The following is a 20,679-nucleotide window of genomic DNA, read 5'->3' as shown; positions in this document are numbered from 1 at the left end:
TTCATCTTCACCTAAGAGCAAACTTCCTAAAAAAAACCCAAACAAACTCAACAGCTTTAACTGGAACTGGTAAGTGCCATGTAGCACCAAATGGCATATAAAGGTAAGGCAGACATCATGCTGTATATCTGTTTTTGCAAAAAAACCAAAACATTTGGAAACTGATTCAATCTAAAAAATTTTTTTTTTTTTTTTGTAGGAGCTGTCAGTGTGCTGCAGCTTCAACACATCCTTCTCTAAGAAGCGTCAACATTTTACGCTAATCTTGTCATGTTGTATCGACTGTATCAGTCTTTATTTGGTGCCAAGCTCAATGTGATGCTGTATTAAAATACAGAAATATTTTATAAATTGGGGATTGATTATTGTGTGACATTAAGATATATGCAAAAAGTTCGAGTTTGACAGAACTTTGTTTACATCGCACACTGCTGTGCTGTTTGTAACGGGAGTAATTGTGTTTAAAAATTGAACACAACAGTATTAAGTAACAGTTTTGTTTTCTGTAATGATGCATCATTTTGATGAAACAGCCTTGTGAATCTGTGTAATAGCTTAGTGTTGACTTTACGTGTAATTCTGGATTTTGTTCTTGTACCAAAAAACTTTCAGAGCAGTCGTCTGTTCCACTTGAGGTTTTTGTGCTTTTTGTTAAATGAAGAGCCTGTTACTGATAGTAGCAGTCAAATGCAGGTATCCATTTAAACCATGGCAGTGTTCATGGTGAGCCTCAATACCAAAAGTCTTTGAGCAACGTGGGCCATAAGAGAGTGTCGTATAATTTGGTTGGTTAGTTTTTGGGCTGACACATTTTTTGTAGTTCTGCCACTGTACCTCCACAGTGGGCTTTGAATCAAACAAAGTGAATAACATTCTGCTTTAATTTAGGGGTTTAGCAAAGCATTACGTTAACTTTTAAGGTAACAAATCCATTTTTAGAGGCACAAAAAAAATTAGACACTTGACTGGTTAACAGTTTAAAGGTCAGGTGAGTCCTGTTTCCTTGTTATTTCATGATAAATGAAATGGATAAAAATGATACAAGAACCATGCCACATTATCTATCATATAAACTAAGGCAATTTTTATTGCATGGGCGTGTATGGCTGCTGGTGGAATCAAGTCGCTATTGTTTATTGATCTAACTGCTGATAGAACTAGTGGGATGAGCTGTGGCGTGCATAGGCCTTTACCCTCTGCTCACATTTCAGTGCTTCACAGTGCAGATGGATAATCACCTGAAACATACTGTAGGAGGAAAAAAAATCGTCACCTGATCCCAACTTAAAAGAACATGCTTTACAGTTAGCGAAGACAAACCCGATGACAAAAACACTCACGAACAAGCAGCGCCTGAAGGTAACTGCAACTGTGCAGGCCTAGCAGAACATCTCAAGTGAGACATTTGGAGATGCCCATGTGTTCTAGACTTCAGGCAGTAATTCACTGCAAAGGATTTTCATCCAAGTATTGATACAAATCCTTATATTTGAGGATTATTGTCTTTTGTTCAGTTGCTTTTGAGCCTCTGAAAATGAAAGCAATGTATAAAAACTTAATAAAAGTTGATTCAAAGCTGAAAGGCTGCACTTTACCTCGATTTTTTGATTGAAAAATCTACTGTGGCGGTGTACCAAACAGTTACAGACCAAACTGTATTCAGGGTAGGTCTTGCTTAATTGATCAAGATGACACAGACCTGTCACTAAACAAGACACATTATATGAAAGAAGGCCAGAAAATGTTGGGAAGCTAAAAACTACATCAAGTATTTGAAAATAATGGCTAATGTGTGCTTACTTAGACCCTTCATTTTAAACATCAATGAATGTGAGTGGCGGTGTTTGGCTAACAGGAATTTTGCTTACTGTACGGTGTTTGTAGCATGCACTACACCTGCAGAGAGGCAATTCACAATCCCTCAGCCATGAATGAGATGGGACAAATAACCCAATCAGCGTTCTCTAGTTCATTGTTCCTCTGCCACCCCCGGTGCCTGTCAGGCTTGCAGAGATAATTGTGAGAAATCAGATTTGCTCTCTTAGAATATCTGCTGTTCATCATTTAAACCCTTTCCCCCTGTGCCACCACCAGAAACACGTTCCCTCATCCCTCGATCTCTCAGTATGGGAGTGCTTCCGCCTCCTCCTGCCCTCATTTACCTATGGTGCCACCAAAACTCGTGCAATCGTATTCTTTGATAACACAACCAGCTGTGCTTTGACCTGCACACTTGTGTTCTTGAAGCAAGGCCTGGTAGATCTAACTTGTGAAGTTACTGCTTTGATTGACATAGATTTTCCTGACAGTTATTTAATAGCACTTCATGGAAGAGCTGTATGAATGAATGAAAATTTGGAGTTTGTGTCCCAGGGAGTGTGCAGCTGTGACCAGCATGCAGAAATGTCCGAACCTGCCTCCCTATTGTGTCTCAGTCGGAAGAGTCTATTTATACACTCCATGTGAGCTCTGAAAATATGGGATAACAAGTTTACAGCCTCGATGTCATCCATTATATACAATTTTACTTTCTGATTTGTGTCAAAGAGACAAATGGCATCAAAACTTGGAATAAACTCCGTCGTGTTTTTTTTCTTTCTCCTATATAGAAATGGAAAAATAAAATCCTTTTACTGTGATGTGCAAAATGCAAAACCAGTGGCAATGATTTGCAAAGCTTTCCAATTAATTACAATATTGTCAATTACATTATTGTTCATATTATTAATAATATCACTAATTAAAATAGAACATTTAACAGAGAACATTTAAAATGTGGAAACAAATATTCATTGTTTTCATTTTTGACATTTTGGCTCCTTTGTCTTCTTCTTTTATAATTCCTCAAATGATTTTAACATGTGACGCCTACAGATTACAGACGTGTCCATTGAGCACATCTCCCACTACCAAATACAAGCAGAAAGTGAAGCATTGATGGTGCCTTCACATGCTTTCAATGCCTAATGCACTAATGCTCCTCCATATGATTCTAGATGCTCTCTTTTGAATTGTTCAGTGAAACCCAACTGCAAGATCATTCTTCTGCTTAGAGAATACTACTACTACTACTACTACTAATAAATCTTGTAGCACGACAAAGTTAATAAATGTAAGAATTTAACAGTTGTGTAGAAACTGTTAAAATGTACTTGTTATTTTTCAGGCATATAATAATTTGAATTCAGTAACAAACTGTTACTGACAAAACAGTTTTTATTGCCAAATTTGAGTGGCCACACTGGACTCCTCAGAGAAGTCAGAAATTAATCAAACATAACACGTAATCATATTTTTTCTGTTCAGGAATGCAAGTAGTAATGATTGTATTTTGGCACCTTAATTAAAAAAAATCATCTTCAGCTTTTTGCAAAATAGGAGATTTGGAAATTGTTTAGTAGTAACCGATTTCTCTAACATTTATTACAGTAGTTATATATATACTTTGCTCATTTCCTCTTCTCAGATTAGCCTGTTGTTGTATTTGTGGAACAGTGTTGCCAGCAGGGATGTTGCTGACTGCCCTCTGGTGGATAAACTAAGCAATGTCAACACTCATAACTTTGTTGAAGGGTGTTTTTCCTCATCTCTACTTTACTTTTTTATCAGTTTTTATTTATTTATCAGGTTTTATAAATTCCGATCCAGATAGATCAGCAACGAATTAATGTTGGCCAATAATATTGGCTTGTTAACAAAAAAACAAACAAACAACCCCCCCCCCCCCCCCCCCAAAAAAAAAACAACAACAACCACAATAATGGCACATCTCTAATTCTCAACACTTGATACATTATCTTTGTACTATTTTCAGTGAAATATGGACTTAAAATAATAAAATAGTCACTTGATTCTGCTTTTTGTTTACATTTTACACAATGCCTTGACTTTTTTTTGTTAAAAATAGGGTTGAATGTGTAACTTAAAAAAAGGCAAGATATGTGTTGAAAGCCCCACTTTTGTTTGCTTGGAGATAAGCTGCCTGTCAGTGAAAGTGATTGTAGTTTCTTTTTGAAGCCCTAAGGGCCTCAAGAAGTCGGTCACACAGATATGAATCATCTAGGAAAATGCATCACATTAGTGACTTGTAATGTATTCAGATTAATTTGAATAATATTCCTGCCTCTTTTACAACACAAAAACACTGCTGCATGCCAGCTAATACCAATTACTACAATGCCAATTTGGTAGATGTACAAAAATGATCCTAATGGATGTGCAAATGCAATCTTTTGGTCATTAATTGTGTGTTGCTTTATCAATTTAAGGTGGCAATCTGTAGAAAGTGTTTCTGATCTTAAATCACTTATGACCCCTCCCGACATTGCTGCTCTGAGCTTTCACACGCCTCGCTCCTATTGCTACAATGCCAGTTCTCTGTAACACTATTAATATTTTATGCGATCACGAGCTTCCATAAGCAAATTTCAGTCCCTAGCAAGTTGAGCCAAAGCATGATTAATTTAGTATTTATACCCCGACAACCCTTTAAACAACACAAGGCCCCCGGCCACAAAGCAAGGCACAGTTTGAAACAAAACTAGCAGCCTCTAAATCATAATCAGCACAGTCATTCAGGATTATTTGAGTTTGGGGACTCATTTTTTTCTGTAACAGCAGCTGCAGTTCTGGTGTGGAATCAGTGGGTTTGTGGATGGAAGCCACAGACAAGACAAAACTTTTGTTTTTGTTAGATATGGCTTTCCATCAGTGCCAGTTTTTTCAGAAATATTGCTGTATTAGACTTAACAAAGCCCTGTGACGTCATCTGTTGACAGCAGATTACAGGTATCACTCTCTCAGACAACACAGAGACACAGCTGCCCCGAAACCGCAGATCAGAAAGAGCTGATCCTTTAGTCACTGTGCTGAGATTGCAGCGCTGCAGCTAATCTGTTTACATGTGAAAACAAGGCAACACCTGGAGCTGAACTTTTGCTTTTTGGTTTCACTGAAACAGAACTGCTTTGTTTCTTTGTTTCTGTAAATTTAGACCTATGTATGTTTTTTCTTCCATACACTCTTTACCTTACATCATACCGACAAGCCTATTTAAGATCTGGTCATTAAGATCTCAACTCAATGATATAGGATAAACAAGGGTGATAATTACCTGTTATTCTTCAATTTCACAATATTTGTTATTGACAAATACACATTACCATCCACATATCAATAACTAATTAATAACATACAAATTAAATGTAATTAAATGATAACTGATAAAATGTGATTTTTAAAAAAATATTGTTTGCATGTATGTATGTATTTCACATTTTAACTTGGCATAGAGAGATGTGAGTTTAACTAAAAGTCCTACTTAGGACCCTGAAACTGACCTCACCTGAAACTGTTGCAAGTCGCAGAAGTAAATCTATGTTTTCATGTTACAGGGCTAATTATATACACATTTACGTTTATATTTAATGATTTGATATTTATACATTTACACATATTATTTTAAATCAGTAATAATAAATTGTGTTGAATCTACCTAGTTTATTTTTCCATATTTACCTAATTGTAGGACTTCCTGGCTTCTCATTGGTTAGTGAAGTTACATGGGGAGTCTAAACAAGGTTGTGTTGTTAAGTGTAGCAAGAGGAAAGGTCTTCATCTTGCTGTTTTCTAATAACTTAGAGAGATTTAGTACCATATAATGAACCCTCATGTTACACTGTCATCAATTTATTTAAACCTGTGCTTCTCCTACTGGGAAATTTCTTAATTCCTTCAATAGAAAAGGCCTCTCAGTCACAATGTAATCTGATCATACTCATATTTCAAAACCTGTATGTAGTGCATGCTTTGAGGCCAAATCTAAGACACAAGGATAAGTACATAAGAAGTTGCATGACTAACAGCTAAAGTGAAAGCTAGTCATGTGCCTGGACACTACAAGTTGCTCTTTGATGCCTTACCTGCAGTCTTCTCATCCCTGCAAGGATAACTGTGTGTTTCAGTACGTCATTCAGAATCTAATAAGACTACACATTAACATGATCACTGCACAGTTCAGCTTCATTAAAGATAATCTCTGCGCAGACTCCTTCGGACAGGGCAGGCCACGCCCCCTGTATTCTCTTCTGCTATTGATCAGTACAGTGATTTGCAGCATGTAATCCAATGCTCTGTGACAGGCTGTAACTGAGGTTAAAGATGGCAATTTAATTATGTGTCAGAGGTCATATTAAAGGCTGACCCCTTGACCCATTACCAAGAATGATAGTGATAACCTTTTGTTATTGTTTAAACTAAGCAACATAACAGGCGAGTAGGAGGACGCAGTAAAGTGATGCAATAAATTGGATTTTCAGAGGAAATGAGAATTCAAATATTATCAGCTTTTGTTGTCTGACTTTTTTTTTTTACTAGCACTCTACAGTGGATGCATTGGAATAATACAGTTTTACAAGCTTGTTGCATTATTTATATAAAAAAAAAGTATGTGTGAATATCTTGCATTTGCTTGGTAATTTGGAAATCTGTTCTACATCTGTTTCTTTGTGTTTGTCATTTAGGAATCCATAAAAAGTATTATCTGAAAGAAATAAACATCACACAAAATGTTGAAATGAAAGACATCGCTCAATAATTGTAATCACAGCTTTAATTAAATGTACATTTATTGGTTACCATCACAGTTTTAAGCCACACAATACAACTGTGTGAACATAACTGTCTGGCTCTGATGTCACAATCAGGACTGGATAGCTTAATTTAGCAGTGAGACTAGCGAGAAAAAAGAAAAGAAAAACTCAACCCAAAACAGAAACAGTCGGGCACATAACATCTGCTACATTTTAGTGCCTAAGTGCATTACACACTCTGATAACCATCTGTGTGTGCTCCTCTTATCAGGCAAGCTTCAGGTCATCCCTCACAGCAGATGAAGAAACAGCTTCTTTGCAAAAAACTGTAACACTGCTGAACTCAGATATTTCCACAGTGAATGAAAGGCCTGTGTGTACCTGTCACTGGAGTGTGGACAATATTTACTCATATGCTGCTCTAAGCTGCTGGTTATATGCAGTGTCATCAGTTCATGGCTGTCCACCAGAACATGAGGGCACTTTTGCTGCTGATACCTTTGACACCCAACCATTATCAGTATTTGTACTTTTACACAAAAAAATATTCATTCATCCCCAACATTCATTAATATTATAAAATCGAAATACTCTGTTTGAGGATGACCCTTGCAGTGTCATTGTGTTTGCTCATTGGTAATGCATTTCAGCAGCTTACTGTTGAGGTGTTCACAGAATTGTTGGATTTTGTTGGCTTTAGGTAGAGCCGGACTGAGCTATGACTGTGATTTTAAGTCTTAACGAGAAGCTAAGTGTTTTGGTAAAAAAAACTGAAATGAAATGGAAATGTTACAGTAAGTTACTGAGAGCCTCACAGGTTAGGTCTGCTTTTATCTGAGGGTAACCAACACTAGAGTTACACGAGAGGTAGATTAGATTTAACTGCTAGATTAAATGAAACATCACTCTATGAAGTAAGGCTTCACTGAAATAATATCCATTCAGAGACCAACAAAGACCGTGTCTTTGTATTTTGCAGCCAGGATGGTTTTAAATATCTCAATTAATGTCTCCTGTAAATTCCGTGTACTTTTTTTTTTGATAAAACAAATGAGTCTCTGACTTGTTTATGATGCTGTGAATGAGTACAAAGTTTTTATGTTGTGTCATTGGGCCCTTGGGTGCGAGCACTGTCTATAGCCAGCCACATATGCAAATGATTGGGCAATTGTAGATATACAAATATGTACCCATGGTCCGCGCGGCCTAATGGCCTCCCTCCCTCCCTCTGGCTGGCTCAATGGCTCATTTAGATATCTGCTTGGTTTATTATGTGAATAAGTCACGCCTGGCTTGTTACGACCCTCCAGGTTCCTGTTTCTGCTGTGTAGCTGAGATGTGTGGCGCTCAATTAGGCTGCCTGGCTGGCAGAGTTAACCCTTTGCGCCAGATAAGCTGTGTTTTTCCTCAGCCATATGGGGTTGGTACATTTTTTGGAGGGGGTGGGTTCCAGGCTGGGATCAAAAGATCAATCCTAATACACTGCTACCAAGCTGACCTCTCAGATGTAATAAAGGCGCCATCTTTCACCCTTGGGGCCTATTCGGTGCCTCCCACCCCATGAACAAACCTGGTATCTTTAAATTAGCTGACTGGCTTGCCCTGCAGGTAATTGCATTAGTTTATCAATGTTCAACACAATTTATTACTTTACTCTAGCACCACTAGGATCCTGGTGTTAATGTCCTCTGTGAGAAGACGGGGAAGAAGGCCTTTGTGTTCAAGAGTGCGTGTGAATGTGGGGGTGTCTTTGCAAATAAAGAAAAGTAAACACAATGACACCAAAGAATTCAAATTACTGCTTTATTGCCGGTCATACATTTTATCTGCGCTGGTATGCTCTTAACAGCGAGCAAGGTCTTAAATGTGCATATTTGGACCATATTATTACCTTACATTTCACTTTGCACGAGTGCACATTCATATTGCATTACCCATGTTATTTATTGGTGACCTTGCTGTTGCCTTTGAGGTGTTGGATCGGTGCCTCCTGCTCCTTTGGTATCCACCCCAGCTCTTCTCCACCCTGTCAGTGATCGTTACAGCTCCAGCACTTAAACCTCATACGACAGCAGTCTTATTTGCCTTAATAGGTGCTTCAATCAGATTGTCTTTCATTACACTAAACACAATATTACTGTCTCTACTTTTCAATAGAGTTCTCTGGCCAGAGGCAGCTGTGTGCCTCCCTCACATCTGTATGCATTATGGATCTGTCTGAGGTAATAAACAGACCCTGCTCTTATTCCTGCTTCCTGGTATCATTATTCCTTGCCCCTCAGATGGATTATAGCCCACTGTGCAACATGTAGATGAGTGGCGCTCCTCTGATTGCCTTATGGCCATCAGGCTTTGCATATTTACTGCCCATGAATCACGGTTTGCAGGAAACGCGCAGCACCATATTCCAATCCTCCTCCCTCCTCTACTTTTTATGCTCCGCTTTGTTTTACTCTTTCTCTGTCATTCGCTCTCTCATTTTCAGTTCTTTTTCTTCGTCCGTCTTTCTCTCACCGCTTCCCTCCTTTCGAGTTCTTCTTTCATTGTCTGTCTGTTCCCTTGATCCTGCTCCTTGCATTCCCAGCTGCTTAATTAAAACATGTATTATTAATACGGCTATATCTTTGTCCATCTTTCTTCCCCGTTCATACGACTGCTACATTAAGTGTAAATAGTTTCGCTGTAATTCCCCTTTAATGTCCCTGTTACAATCAGTGTTTCTGGTGTGCAGAGGCAAGGGAGGGCAGAAGAAAAAAAGAGGGAGAGAGTATGTGACTGGGATCACAGGCTTCTACTGTAACTTAATGTTTGATGTGTGGCTTGCATACTGCAGGCCCTGTAATTAGGTCTGTTTTGCAAGTCAAATGTATATGCTGCCAAAATGCAAAATAAGAGTTAAGAAAAGAAAGTTGCAAGATGTAGCAGGGTATGGTGTGTGTGGGTTGTTCCTACTCAGCCACAGACCCACCTTTAATTTGTTAACACTCATCCTACTGACATAGTTAACATACGTGGACGACCGATGGAGGTATCCAAGAACAATTTACTGTATGAAATTAAATATAACACCAAAATAATAATAGCAAACCTTATTTCTTCTTAAAGTCTTATTAATTATGTAATTAATGTAATCTAAAGAAGAAAAAAGAGTAGCTTTTTTATTATCTGCCAGTATTTTTGCACAGTTTATGTAATATTACTTTCAGATTTACAAATACAAACTACATTGTTATTTATCAGCTTATTTAGCTTTTGTCTATTGAAGTATCACAATTTTTAAAAATAATTTCAATTAAACACTATTTGTCTTGGATTCGTGGATTATATCAGTCAAATATACAATAACTGAAATAAATATGCAACTGGCCAGCTTGGGCATATAATCTCTCCAGCGTGTACTTGGGACCTCCATTGCATGCCCAAAACACCTTTCGATGAGGAGAAGTAGTGGCTCTACTCTGAGTGACTCCTAAATGGCCAAATGCCTCTATTTCCAACACCCTTGAGAGAAAAATCATTTCTGCTGCTTGCATCCTTGATCTTTCTTTTCAGTTGATACCCAGAACCTGTGACCACAGGGGCGGGCAAGAACACAGATCAACTGTTAAATCACCAGATTCACATTCGTGCTCAGCTCTCTCTTCACCACAACCAACCAGCGCAGTGTCATCATCAGTAATACTTATTTAAACTACTCTTACTTAAACTACTCCATTTGGGGCAGCAGTTCAAACCCTGAATCGGTGCTCCACTCGTTGCCAACAGAGAACCATAGCTTCAGACTTGGAGATGCTAATTCTCATCCCATATACTTCACATTTGGCTGGAAAATGCCCCAGTGTAAAACCAACAAAACCACATCATCTGAGAAAAACAGAGATCATATCCTTAAACCAGCCTCCACCCTTTGGCTACACCTAGAAATTATTGTCCTAAAAGTTATAAAAAGAATCAGAGACAAATGGCAGCCCTGGCAGAGATCACCAACCATGGTTGTACAGGGAATGGAAAAAACTAAACACAGCTAAAGGTAAACACACCATACATGCAGTTATAACACACAGTTTGCCTCATGCTATGCTCAGGGCATGCTGGCGTACGACAGGAGGAGCAAACAGTTGCTTCCTCCCTGTCTGTGTTTCAACAGGAAAGTAACACCTTTGTCGAGTGGATGTTCCAGCTGGACCGTCACATCAGCAGGTGAGTTTTCCATCACTCCCAGGAGGGTCATTGCTGCTCAGATTGGGGCTTGCAATGTAGCAGCAGCAGCTCTTCTTGTCATGTGTGGCATGACCAGGGCATCTATCTGTCTCTGGATGATCTGATGACATCTCCAATGTTCTGATAGTTTGGAAAACCTGTGAGTTTTTACATCCTTGATCTTTTTTTTTCAGTTGACACCAAGAACGTGTGACCACAGGAAAGAATGCAGATAAGCCCATTCACTTCGACTGTTGAACTTAATAACAACTTTTAGCGCCCACAGGTTTAAAGTTTTGCAGTAAATATATCTGCTTTCTTTAGAACGAATCCTCATAACATCTCCAGGTCCAAATTTGAATCTGTAATTTGTTACTCTGTGACATGATGTTTACATTGTGTAATGTTTACATGTTTAGCATACTTACAAAGAAAATAAATTAGGAGGGATCACATCACATCAGCATGATAGTGTTGTCATTGTCAGCAAGTACAGCCTGAGCCTATTCACATTTCCATTACAACTAACTGACATTAGTTGCACCAGCAACCACTGTTGTTTTCACCTACTGTACAACAGATGTTGCATAGTTCTGGAGGGAATCGCCACAGTGGTGGATCTGCAAGTTTGATCTATACCAAATTCCCTTCCTGATGCAATGCTCCAATTTTTCTGGTCTTGGGACCAGCAATGGGAGTATACTATTGGGTTTGCGTCTTGTCCTGGTCTTGAACCAGGGATCTTTTGTGTTTAAGGGGAATGTGTTCATCACTACACAGGAGCATGGTTAAATCAAAACAATGGGGATAGGCTGGAGTCTTATTTAAACATACACCACTTTCTGTCAGCCTTTGACGACTCTGATATATTGGATTACTGACCACAATCTTAAAGACTTTATGTTGAAACCAGAGTAAACCAAAATGCTAGAATGGCTGAAGTTCAAGTAGGTGTAGGTGGAAATAGGTGTTTGAAGGTTCATCAAGCAGAGTTTGGTGCATGAAGAAATAAGCAATATATATTATTAGTTCATGCACTTTCTGTCCTCTGTCAAAGGCACTTTCCTATATTTTCATCTACCCATTATGTCTAATAAGGTTGTGTTGATGCTTTACCATTTATCTGTCACGGAGTGCTTAGTCTACCATTATTGATTGGAACAGGCCAAATGACTGGGAGAGCGCTGTAAACCAGGCAATTTAAAACCTACATCCTTCATTGTCACATGATGGGCGCAGAATGAGATCCTAAGAGGCAGAATGAGTGCAGTGGCAATAAATAAAGTGAAGAAAATATAATCTGGCAGGGTGACATCGACTGTCAATAAGAGCGCCATCTCTAAAGCCATCAGCGTGATTATCAGGGCAGGGATGATGAGCTGTGGTGTGAGGTACTGCAAAAGCATGGGCCTTGTATCAGGGCCTCTGGTGAGACAGATGTTGTGCGTGAGTAATGGCACAACTATCATGTCACATGGAGGCTTGCCTGCTCCATATAGCGAGTGCGTAACAGGGAAAGAGTGTGAGGGCCGGATAATATCGTAAAACAGTGTTTAAATATTTTAATTTCATTTGTCAGAGGGGCCCCTCCCTTGTACTCCATTACCCTGACAACCATCCTTCATCAGCTGAATGAGTGCATTATTCATTAGCACTAATTATTTTCACATAATGTCTGCCCCGATATATTTAACCTCCACATTACACCCAGGATAATGGCCTTGTAAAATTGAATTGTGAGAAAGAAGTGGAGTTGGGAAGCTCATTTAAAGAACATCAGAGGGAGGAGAAAAAAAGAGTGAAGGATGTGCAGGAGGGGCTTTTTGAAGCAGCTGGAGTGGGGTGGGGTGTGGGGGGTTGACAGGAAGAGTGTTAAGCACTTTGGGACATGGAGCCCCAGAAGTGATGGGACATTTGTTCTTGTCTCATTTGCATGCTAAGAGAAGAGCCCGGTGGTTCACTGTTGGGTTGACGAGATACCCAGATGCCCCATGGGTTGAAGGTGCCCTCCAGCAAGAGAGTTAAGATTAGCTCTCCCTGACCTGACACAAGACCTCAACCATTAATATAAAAACATGTGACCCAGGACAGTCGGAGCAGAGTCTTGCTTTCTTTCGCCTCGATCGCCATCTCTCCCGTCTTAGTCTTTGACTCCAGTCTTTTCCCGTCTTCATCTCCACTTGCACCTCACTTTTCTTTTCTTCATGCATTTTTTCTTCTTCTGCCTTTTTTCCAAATCTTCATTCAGTTACTTACCTACATTGACTGACAGTCAGTTCTTTTCAGATATTTTCCCACTGAGAAGTATCAGGATTCCAACTTTGAAACTGATGACCAAAGAAAGATGTAGTCAGGTATTCATTTACCATTTGTTTAATTGTCAATTTGTAAAATATAAACTCAAATAAGGCATGCTGCTCTGCTTGCTTGAGCTGTGATCCCCCCCACCTCACCATATACACAAAGAAAAGAAAAAAGAAACACAACATGGCTTTCATGCATCAGATTAAAAAAAGAAGAAGAAAAAACTAGAAAAGAAAATTCTGTACTATGAAATATTTTAGCTGCAAACTTTGATGAATCAGTTAGGCCCAGAGATGTAAACCACTTTAAGCCAACACTCTCTGTTTTGTATCAAAATGCAATATTTAATTTATAGTTTAAAACACACAGCAATGTTGCTGTAAGCAACTTCTCCTTGTTCACCCTACAAGGAGAGTGGGATGTAAAAATAACCAAACCAAAACAAACAAAAATTACATAAAAAATCTTAAGAGATGGCCTTGTGAAAAACTTTTGTTTCTGCAGACACATGAGAATGATCACAAACAGTCTAAATATCAAACAAATGCATGCAATTCAAAAACTAGAACAACAATTTCTTTTTTGAAATTACACAAAGTATTGTGGGATTAATTTTCTCTCTATCTCAAACTCATCCTCTATCCTGCCAAATGTTGTGTTATGTTTGCAAAAGTGGTTGTTCCCTCCCCCTTTTTACTGTGACCTGCTCCCATTAAAGTCAAAGGAGCTTGCAAAGAAAAGCGTCTGGACTTCTTTAAGTTGCTTGAAGACGTTTCACCTCTCATCCGAGAAGCTTCTTCAGTTCTAAGGTCAAATGGTGGAGAGTCCCAGATATAAACCTAGTGGGAGTATCCCCCCACAGAGGGACAAAAGGACCCCCTGATGATCCTCTAATCGCCTGAGCCAAGGTGTGAAACTGGGTGTGGGTCACAATCAGCCAGGGTTTCGGGTGAGTTCATTGTGAAACCTGGCCCCACCTTATCATGCGAATTCCTGAGGTCAGATGGCCCAGGATGTGAGTGGGCGTTAAGGCGTCTGGGAAGGGATCTCAAAACTGGATTATAGATGGCAGAGAGTTGGTGTCGTAAACCCCCGCCTCTGTTCAAAGATGGTCGCTCACAGTGGACATAGATGGCTTCTTTCACTCCTCTTTCAAACCATCTGTCCTCTCTGTCCAAAATGTGAACATTGGCATCCTCGAAAGAGTGACCTTTATCCTTTAGATGCAGATGGACTGCTGAGTCTTGTCCTGTGGAGGTGGCTCTTCTATGTTGTGCCATGCGCTTGTGAAGTGGCTGTTTGGTCTCTCCAATGTAGAGGTCTGAGCATTCCTCGCTGCACTGTACAGCATACACCACATTGTTAAGTTTGTGTTTTGGCGTTTTGTCTTTCGGGTGAACCAGTTTCTGTCTGAGCGTGTTGCTGGGTCTGAAATGCACCGGGATGTCTTTTTCTAAAGAAAAGAAGACCGGACACCAGCGAGGGAGGATAAGAAGGACAGACGCAACAACATTGTCATCCCCTATGTAGCCGGTGTATCAGAGAAACTCAGGAGAGTTTTCTCCAAGCATGACATCCCGGTGCATTTGCAGCACCTAACACTACCTGCCTCTGGTCCATTATATGAATTCAGTATATTCCATAACATCTCAGTGACATACTTCACATCACAACACAGCAAAGTCAATTTTGTGACAAAGCAAAACACATTTTCCTTTTGTTCTTTTCCCTGACTAATGTTGCAAACAGTGACCACTCTCCTCCCCAGGCTATGAGACTGTGAATGCGAGGGTGCTGCTTTATATGCTTGATGATGGGTAATTGTAGTTCATTTCAACTGGGGGGAAAAATATATTATTCTCAAGCCTTTCTGTGTACTACCCAGAAGGCAGTGCTCTCTTTGTGTAAAGGATCTATCTCTCTGACATTTAGATTTGCCTTTTAAAGATGACATTTTTCAAAACTGGCATTTCTTCATATGTTTTCTAGAGGCGACAAAATTATCCTTTTAGATCCCAGTCAGAGTGTTCACCTAAGTGAGTAGTTTATCCAACCTTAAATTGTTTGGTTTGTCCTTGGTGATGACGATATTTCATGTAATGTAATGCTGATATTGTGATAATTCTACTTGTCTGTGCATTAAAAGGATCCACACTTAAGAAAAAGAAATAAATAAAGACTTACAAAAAAAACGTCATATGTAAGGTTACAAGAGTTACCGTTTCCTTGCTGTGTTCATGGTGGCTGAGGTTGGGAGGGTGCCAGAGCTCATCTGCAGAGGGATAAAAAAAGGATAAAGTGCACATTTATCACATTTGTTGTATAACTGTGATTTATATGCGGCACAAATATGGTATATGCCAACAGCTTGATAGGTTTGGATGGTAGCTGATAGTTTTGGGTGTGTGACTGAAGATTAATGGAGTACTACACAGCTATCCAGGAGACACGCTCATCTCTGAATGATTCCTTTGAATCACAGGAGCTTTCCAATTACTGCACTCTAGTGACTCGCAATGAACCTTTATCCATTCTGCAAATGAGCATGCTATCCCTAAATAATTTCCTCTACAAAGATGGTGCTATGCATTATGAAATATTCAGAACTCAATTTTCCGGTTCTATCAGTCTTTGGAAAGATCCATAATTACGCGATAATCCACAATGTAATTCATTTTGGGTACTTGGAGAAACGGAGTTTGCTCCATAGCAAAATCTTTAATATGTTGTTGAAATGGGATGACGCATGCTTTGTGGCTTTTTTAAAGAGGATTTTGTTTGATGATTCCATTTTACCCTTACTTATTTTTTTTTAGACTACCGACATCTTCAGGGTCAGTGAGAAAGTCCAGACTAAGGAGATATTGTAGTGAGACAGCTGGTACATTGATGGGTATTGCTGTTCATAATTACATTACATAAAAGGAACACACAGACAAGATTGAGGACGGGTATTATCAAAAAGTGTAGAACTGCCTAGACACATAAACCTTCTGCACAAGTGGCTATAATATTGCAAGAATGGTAGCTTTATGTTAAAAACTAACAGCCTACCATTACATTAGAGTAAGTTCAGAAATGGAACTGTTATAGAACAGCATTAGAAACTGAAAAGAATAAGATGGTGTTGGATTATTGCTTGTTGGCCAGAAATCTGAGGTTAAAGATCACTTAATGTGCACTGTAACTCTATGCTCAGGTAAGGCATGCTTAAGAAATATTGGCATTCAAAAGGTGAACAGAGCAGACTATCATTTGGCCAGCGTGGTCATACATGTGAGTGCGCAGTGATCCACAAATAAGAACAAGCACATTATCTGTACAGTCATTTCCATTGGACTGTGTACCATAAAGAGCAAATGTGTGCTCTACATTCCTGTGCAGCTGCTGCCACATACTTGTAGAAGTTTATAATATATAATACAATTTAGACAGCACCATCTCACCGTAAGATGTTCAATAAAGTGGGTAATAAAAACCTTTACCACTGGCTTTAAAACGAATAAAGTTAAATGGAGCCACTGACATTTTTAGTAATGCATTATTGTAAGTCAGCCCTGCAACTGCAAGAGGCAGGGTGTGTCAAAACAGCTGTCTGTCACTGCGACAGAAAGCTCGGCGAGACAACGTTAATGACGCGCTTGTTAAAATGTGATAACAGTGCTGAGCTTAAAGGCCAAAGCTGTCACAGCAGGAGAAGAGAAAAGTGTAGCGTAGTGGAGAGAAGTGTGGGAGGCTGCTGGAGTTCAAAGAACTCAATGCCAGCTGTACAGGTGAGTCAGGCGAGTCTCTCTTTCTCACTCCTTACTAAAAAAAAGGTTAATTTAAAGGTTTTCATGATTTACTGTAATATCACACATAATCATTTTTCAGTACAAAATATATAAGTGATATATTATAATGGCTCTTCTTTTTGGCAATGACTAATCAAAAACTGACCCTTAATGTCAGAGTGAAAAAACATCTCCCCAAGGTGAAATACAAGTACAAGTATAAAATGTAAAATTCATATTTAGTCCCTTCAATATGTCAGTGGACAGAAGCTAAATCACTGCTGTTTCAGTCACTTGGGTACAACATTAAGTTCTCATTCAGTGGTCAAAGGATTTCACTTGACTGTGCTACACCTGTGTAAGACAAAAGAACACTCCACATTGCCTGGAGTACGGCTAAAGGTTAAGCGGCAGATTGATTTTGTCAAATGTAGCTGTAAATCTTCTAGGCGAGGCTTTACAACTGAATAAGTCTGCAAAACGACTTTTGAAAGACTGTGTGACCTCAGTGAGGAGCTAAGACAGCCAGTGTACCTGTGACAGTGTTTTTTATTTACAATTATTTGTGCCCCTCGTCCCAACAGCTTCCTGTCTCCACCTGTTCTTTTTTCCTCCATGTCTTGGCGTCACTAAAATAGGGAGAGCGTAATTAATGAATTGCTTTCAGCTGTCCTGCCAGCCTCCACTGGCCCTCCACCCCACTGCACCACCCCTTCCCTGCAGTGGAGCCGCAGATTACATCTCGCCACACACCTCCACCTCTACTGATGCTGGGGACCCATCCGGCTAAGCCTACTCACCCCCCCACCAGTGGGAGAGAAAATTGGCCAGAGCAATCTGTGCCCCTGGCCTATGGATTACCTTCAACTTAAAGGGCTGCAAAGCCAGATATCACAGGTTGATACGGGTGTTGGCATCCATACATAAAGCGATGGAGCCTCTACAGCGGGGTGTGGTCTGAGCATGCGGTTAATGACCGTCCCAGGAGGTAATAGCGAAAATAGTTGATGTCGGCATCAAGTAGGCAGCAGCATATGCAGCCTACTTTGGCTTTGAGGAGGTTGAGGTGAAATATCTCTGTGGCTCCTCCCCTGTCCGACCGCACCACCTCATAGTGGACGTCAACCACTCAGCAACAGTAATTTTGAGCTGAAAGAAGGGAGCAGTTGCCTAAGTCTAGTCCCTCTGTTGTACAAGAGCTCCTGACGTTGCTGGGCTGCAACCTTTACTCTGTGTGTTTTTTTCCCTTAAACGTTATCTGCAGCAGCACTACTGGATGCCGCTGAATGTCCCCATGCACACAACTGACCACCCACTCTGACTCCAACAATGCATATTGTTGGCATCATTCTGGTACGCTGTATTTCCCTCCTGGTCAGGAAGAGGGTGTTGGAGTCCTGGCAATGAAGAACACCTGGCCAACATCCATCAAAGGACACTCCCATCACAATCCTGCCATGGTACTGATGCAGCCCTCCATGGGTCGGGAACAGCGCCTACCGCTGCCGGGACCTGTGGAGACAGATCGGGGAGAAAGAAGTTAGTCGGCTACTCCACTGGGGTGGAGGTGGGGAGCCTGTTACTTGGAGCTGGGACTGGCCTCGTCCCGCTGACCCTCAGCCTTCTTTGACCTCTGACTGTAGAAACAGTGATGGAAAGTTGAATTCAAATGAAATATATTTGTATACACACTAAATGGCAAACCTGTAACCTGCATTGTTTCCATATGTTTACTTTTTAAGTTAGATATTACATTACTAATGTTTCCCACATTGTCTTTGAAGTTTTGCTGGATCTTGTCACCCCATGATGTGAGTGAGACTATGCAGGTTGTGGAGGATTTGGTCCCTCAGGTGCTCCATGGGATGGTAAAACCTTTGTTCTGTTGGCAGCTCATGGCTGTTTGGCTGAAGAGGGAAACTGTGGCTGTCTACATGCACAGGGTTAATTTTACTGACCAGACGGTATTTCCCTCCCCCACATAAACCCAGGTGCAGATGCCAGTAAGACTTGAGAGAGAACAAACTGATATCATGCAAAGTTCAGGAAGACAGGGAAGAGGGATGAGGAATAGCCTGCTCAGGTGAGGACCAGAAGCCAACCTAGAGGGATGCAAGGCTGGTTCAGCTGATGGCCTTGAGCCTGAAGGCAGACTGAGGCAGGCTGATCAGAGATGGGCTGATCTATTAGTACCTCATTTCCACCAATGTAGTGTCTAATGTACAGGTAGTTCCATATATTTCCTAAACTAAAAAGCCGATGTGTCTCACTGACATCATTGGCCACAGGAGGTGCTACAATAAAAAAGTCACCAACGATTTGAAGATGTAACCAATGGATTCGGTCTACTGTAATTTGTCTTTGCATGTAAATGATCCAGTTGGTTCTCAAATATAGTAAAATTGAGCCAGATCTCAAAAGGCGCCAAGTCAGAACCAGCTCAACACTGGCATCACCACCATGTTGGTGAAAAAGTATTAGGTATTAAAGTGGGAGGTATTAGACAGGGAAGAAGTACTGGAAACACAGCTCAGATGGGACCTGCATCAGGATCAGGGGAGTCAGCGAAGCAATAATGAGAATGACTAGGAATTGAGACTAGGAGGCAGTCGCACTGACTGATAACAGAGACCTAGCAGAGAGGTTTCAGCAGAAGCTAAGCACAAGTATAGGTCATCACTTAAATGGACCTCATAAGGCTCTGCCTTAAAAACAGCAGCCTCAAGTCCGGCGTTAAGAAGAAAATTACCAACAGCACAGAGAGAGAGACGTGCCAGGTGCAGGAAAAGTTGGACTGACCCAGGATAGGGACAGAGGTTGCAGAAACTGATGTGACTGGTGTAGTGGTGTGGTGTGCTTTAGAAATATAGCAGTCGTGCAGTTAGAGACAAGATTAAAGGGAAGATCATCCAAATTGAATCAGGTGAGGCTTTTTATGGGCAATTTCACTAAACTTTTCTTATTTTTATTTTTTTTTACACTTGTTAAAGGTGTTTAAATGAAATAGGGATGTAGGGGTAGCAAATACTTTGAAAACAAGTAGTGTGCATGTTACACTTATTTTGAGATCATGGGCCTATTCTCCTGCTTTGTGCCAGGAATGCCACATTCAATTTCCTTTCATTTATCATCTATAGATTAAATTCAACCAGTGTTTAGTGTGCAGTATACCTGCATCTGTCCTTAACAACATTAGTCATTTCCCTTTGGAAAAAAAAGCCATTTTTGTCAGTGTAATCAAGAGTCGATGTCCCTTTTATTCTCAACACCGTTTGGTGATGAATTCCCTGCAAAGTATTTCCGAATACTTAGCCCAAGGAGGTGTAATTTAAATAATATCAGTCAATGTGCTGCTGCCAGAATAAGAATTATGTCCACACCAATATCTCATGTGACACAGCAGAGGAAAGACTTTCCCCCTGAATAACAAAAGTGCAATAATTCACTCAACATTATTATCAACCTAATTATAATAGGAAAGCTAGCTAAATCCCCTTTCCTGTTTGAATTTCGGAGCAAATAGGCAAAATGATCAGTTATTTTAATTTTGCTCAAAGGGGGTGACGATTAGTCACATCGAGACAACAAAGCTATCGTGTTGCTTTTTTAATGACCACTGAAAGTTCGTAAAATTGAGGCCACAAACTAAAAACACACAGTTTGACAATATTTTCTCCCTGGTTTAATTTAAAGGTCACATGGACCATATAAATATTAAACATTCATATCAAATTTACCATGGTACGCAAACTCACCACACACTAAGAGTCATCACATTTCGCAGGCATATTATCATAATTATATCACTATAA

The 20,679-nt window shown here is 40.0% G+C and overlaps 1 protein-coding gene across 7 annotated transcripts in view; it reads right to left on the bottom strand.

The window, feature by feature from the left end:
- Positions 1–9,760: 9,760 nt before the first annotated feature.
- LOC146583484 (uncharacterized) overlaps positions 9,761–20,679 on the bottom strand; it is a 78,767-nt gene continuing 67,848 nt past the window's right edge. For 2 of the 7 annotated variants that reach the window (XM_085272312.1, XM_085272321.1), the window contains 4 exons: positions 18,177–18,379; positions 17,425–17,496; positions 15,314–15,366; positions 9,761–14,434 (listed from right to left, as the gene is read on the bottom strand). In XM_085272312.1, coding sequence (XP_085128438.1) covers positions 13,985–14,434; positions 15,314–15,366; positions 17,425–17,496; positions 18,177–18,312 — 711 coding nt within the window. In that variant the 5' untranslated portion in view covers positions 18,313–18,379 and the 3' untranslated portion in view covers positions 9,761–13,984. Of the gene's footprint in view, positions 14,435–15,313; positions 18,380–20,679 lie in introns of all 7 variants that reach the window. The other 5 variants (XR_014892294.1, XM_085272330.1, XM_085272339.1 and 2 more) reach the window with 5 other exon arrangements.

This window comes from Mchenga conophoros, linkage group LG1, assembly GCF_057382185.1.
Source record: "Mchenga conophoros isolate Kocher_MC1m ecotype Shallow Benthic linkage group LG1, M_conophoros_male_GT1.1, whole genome shotgun sequence".
NCBI lineage: Eukaryota > Metazoa > Chordata > Actinopteri > Cichliformes > Cichlidae > Mchenga > Mchenga conophoros.
This window is presented reverse-complemented; position numbering and strand designations above follow the sequence as displayed.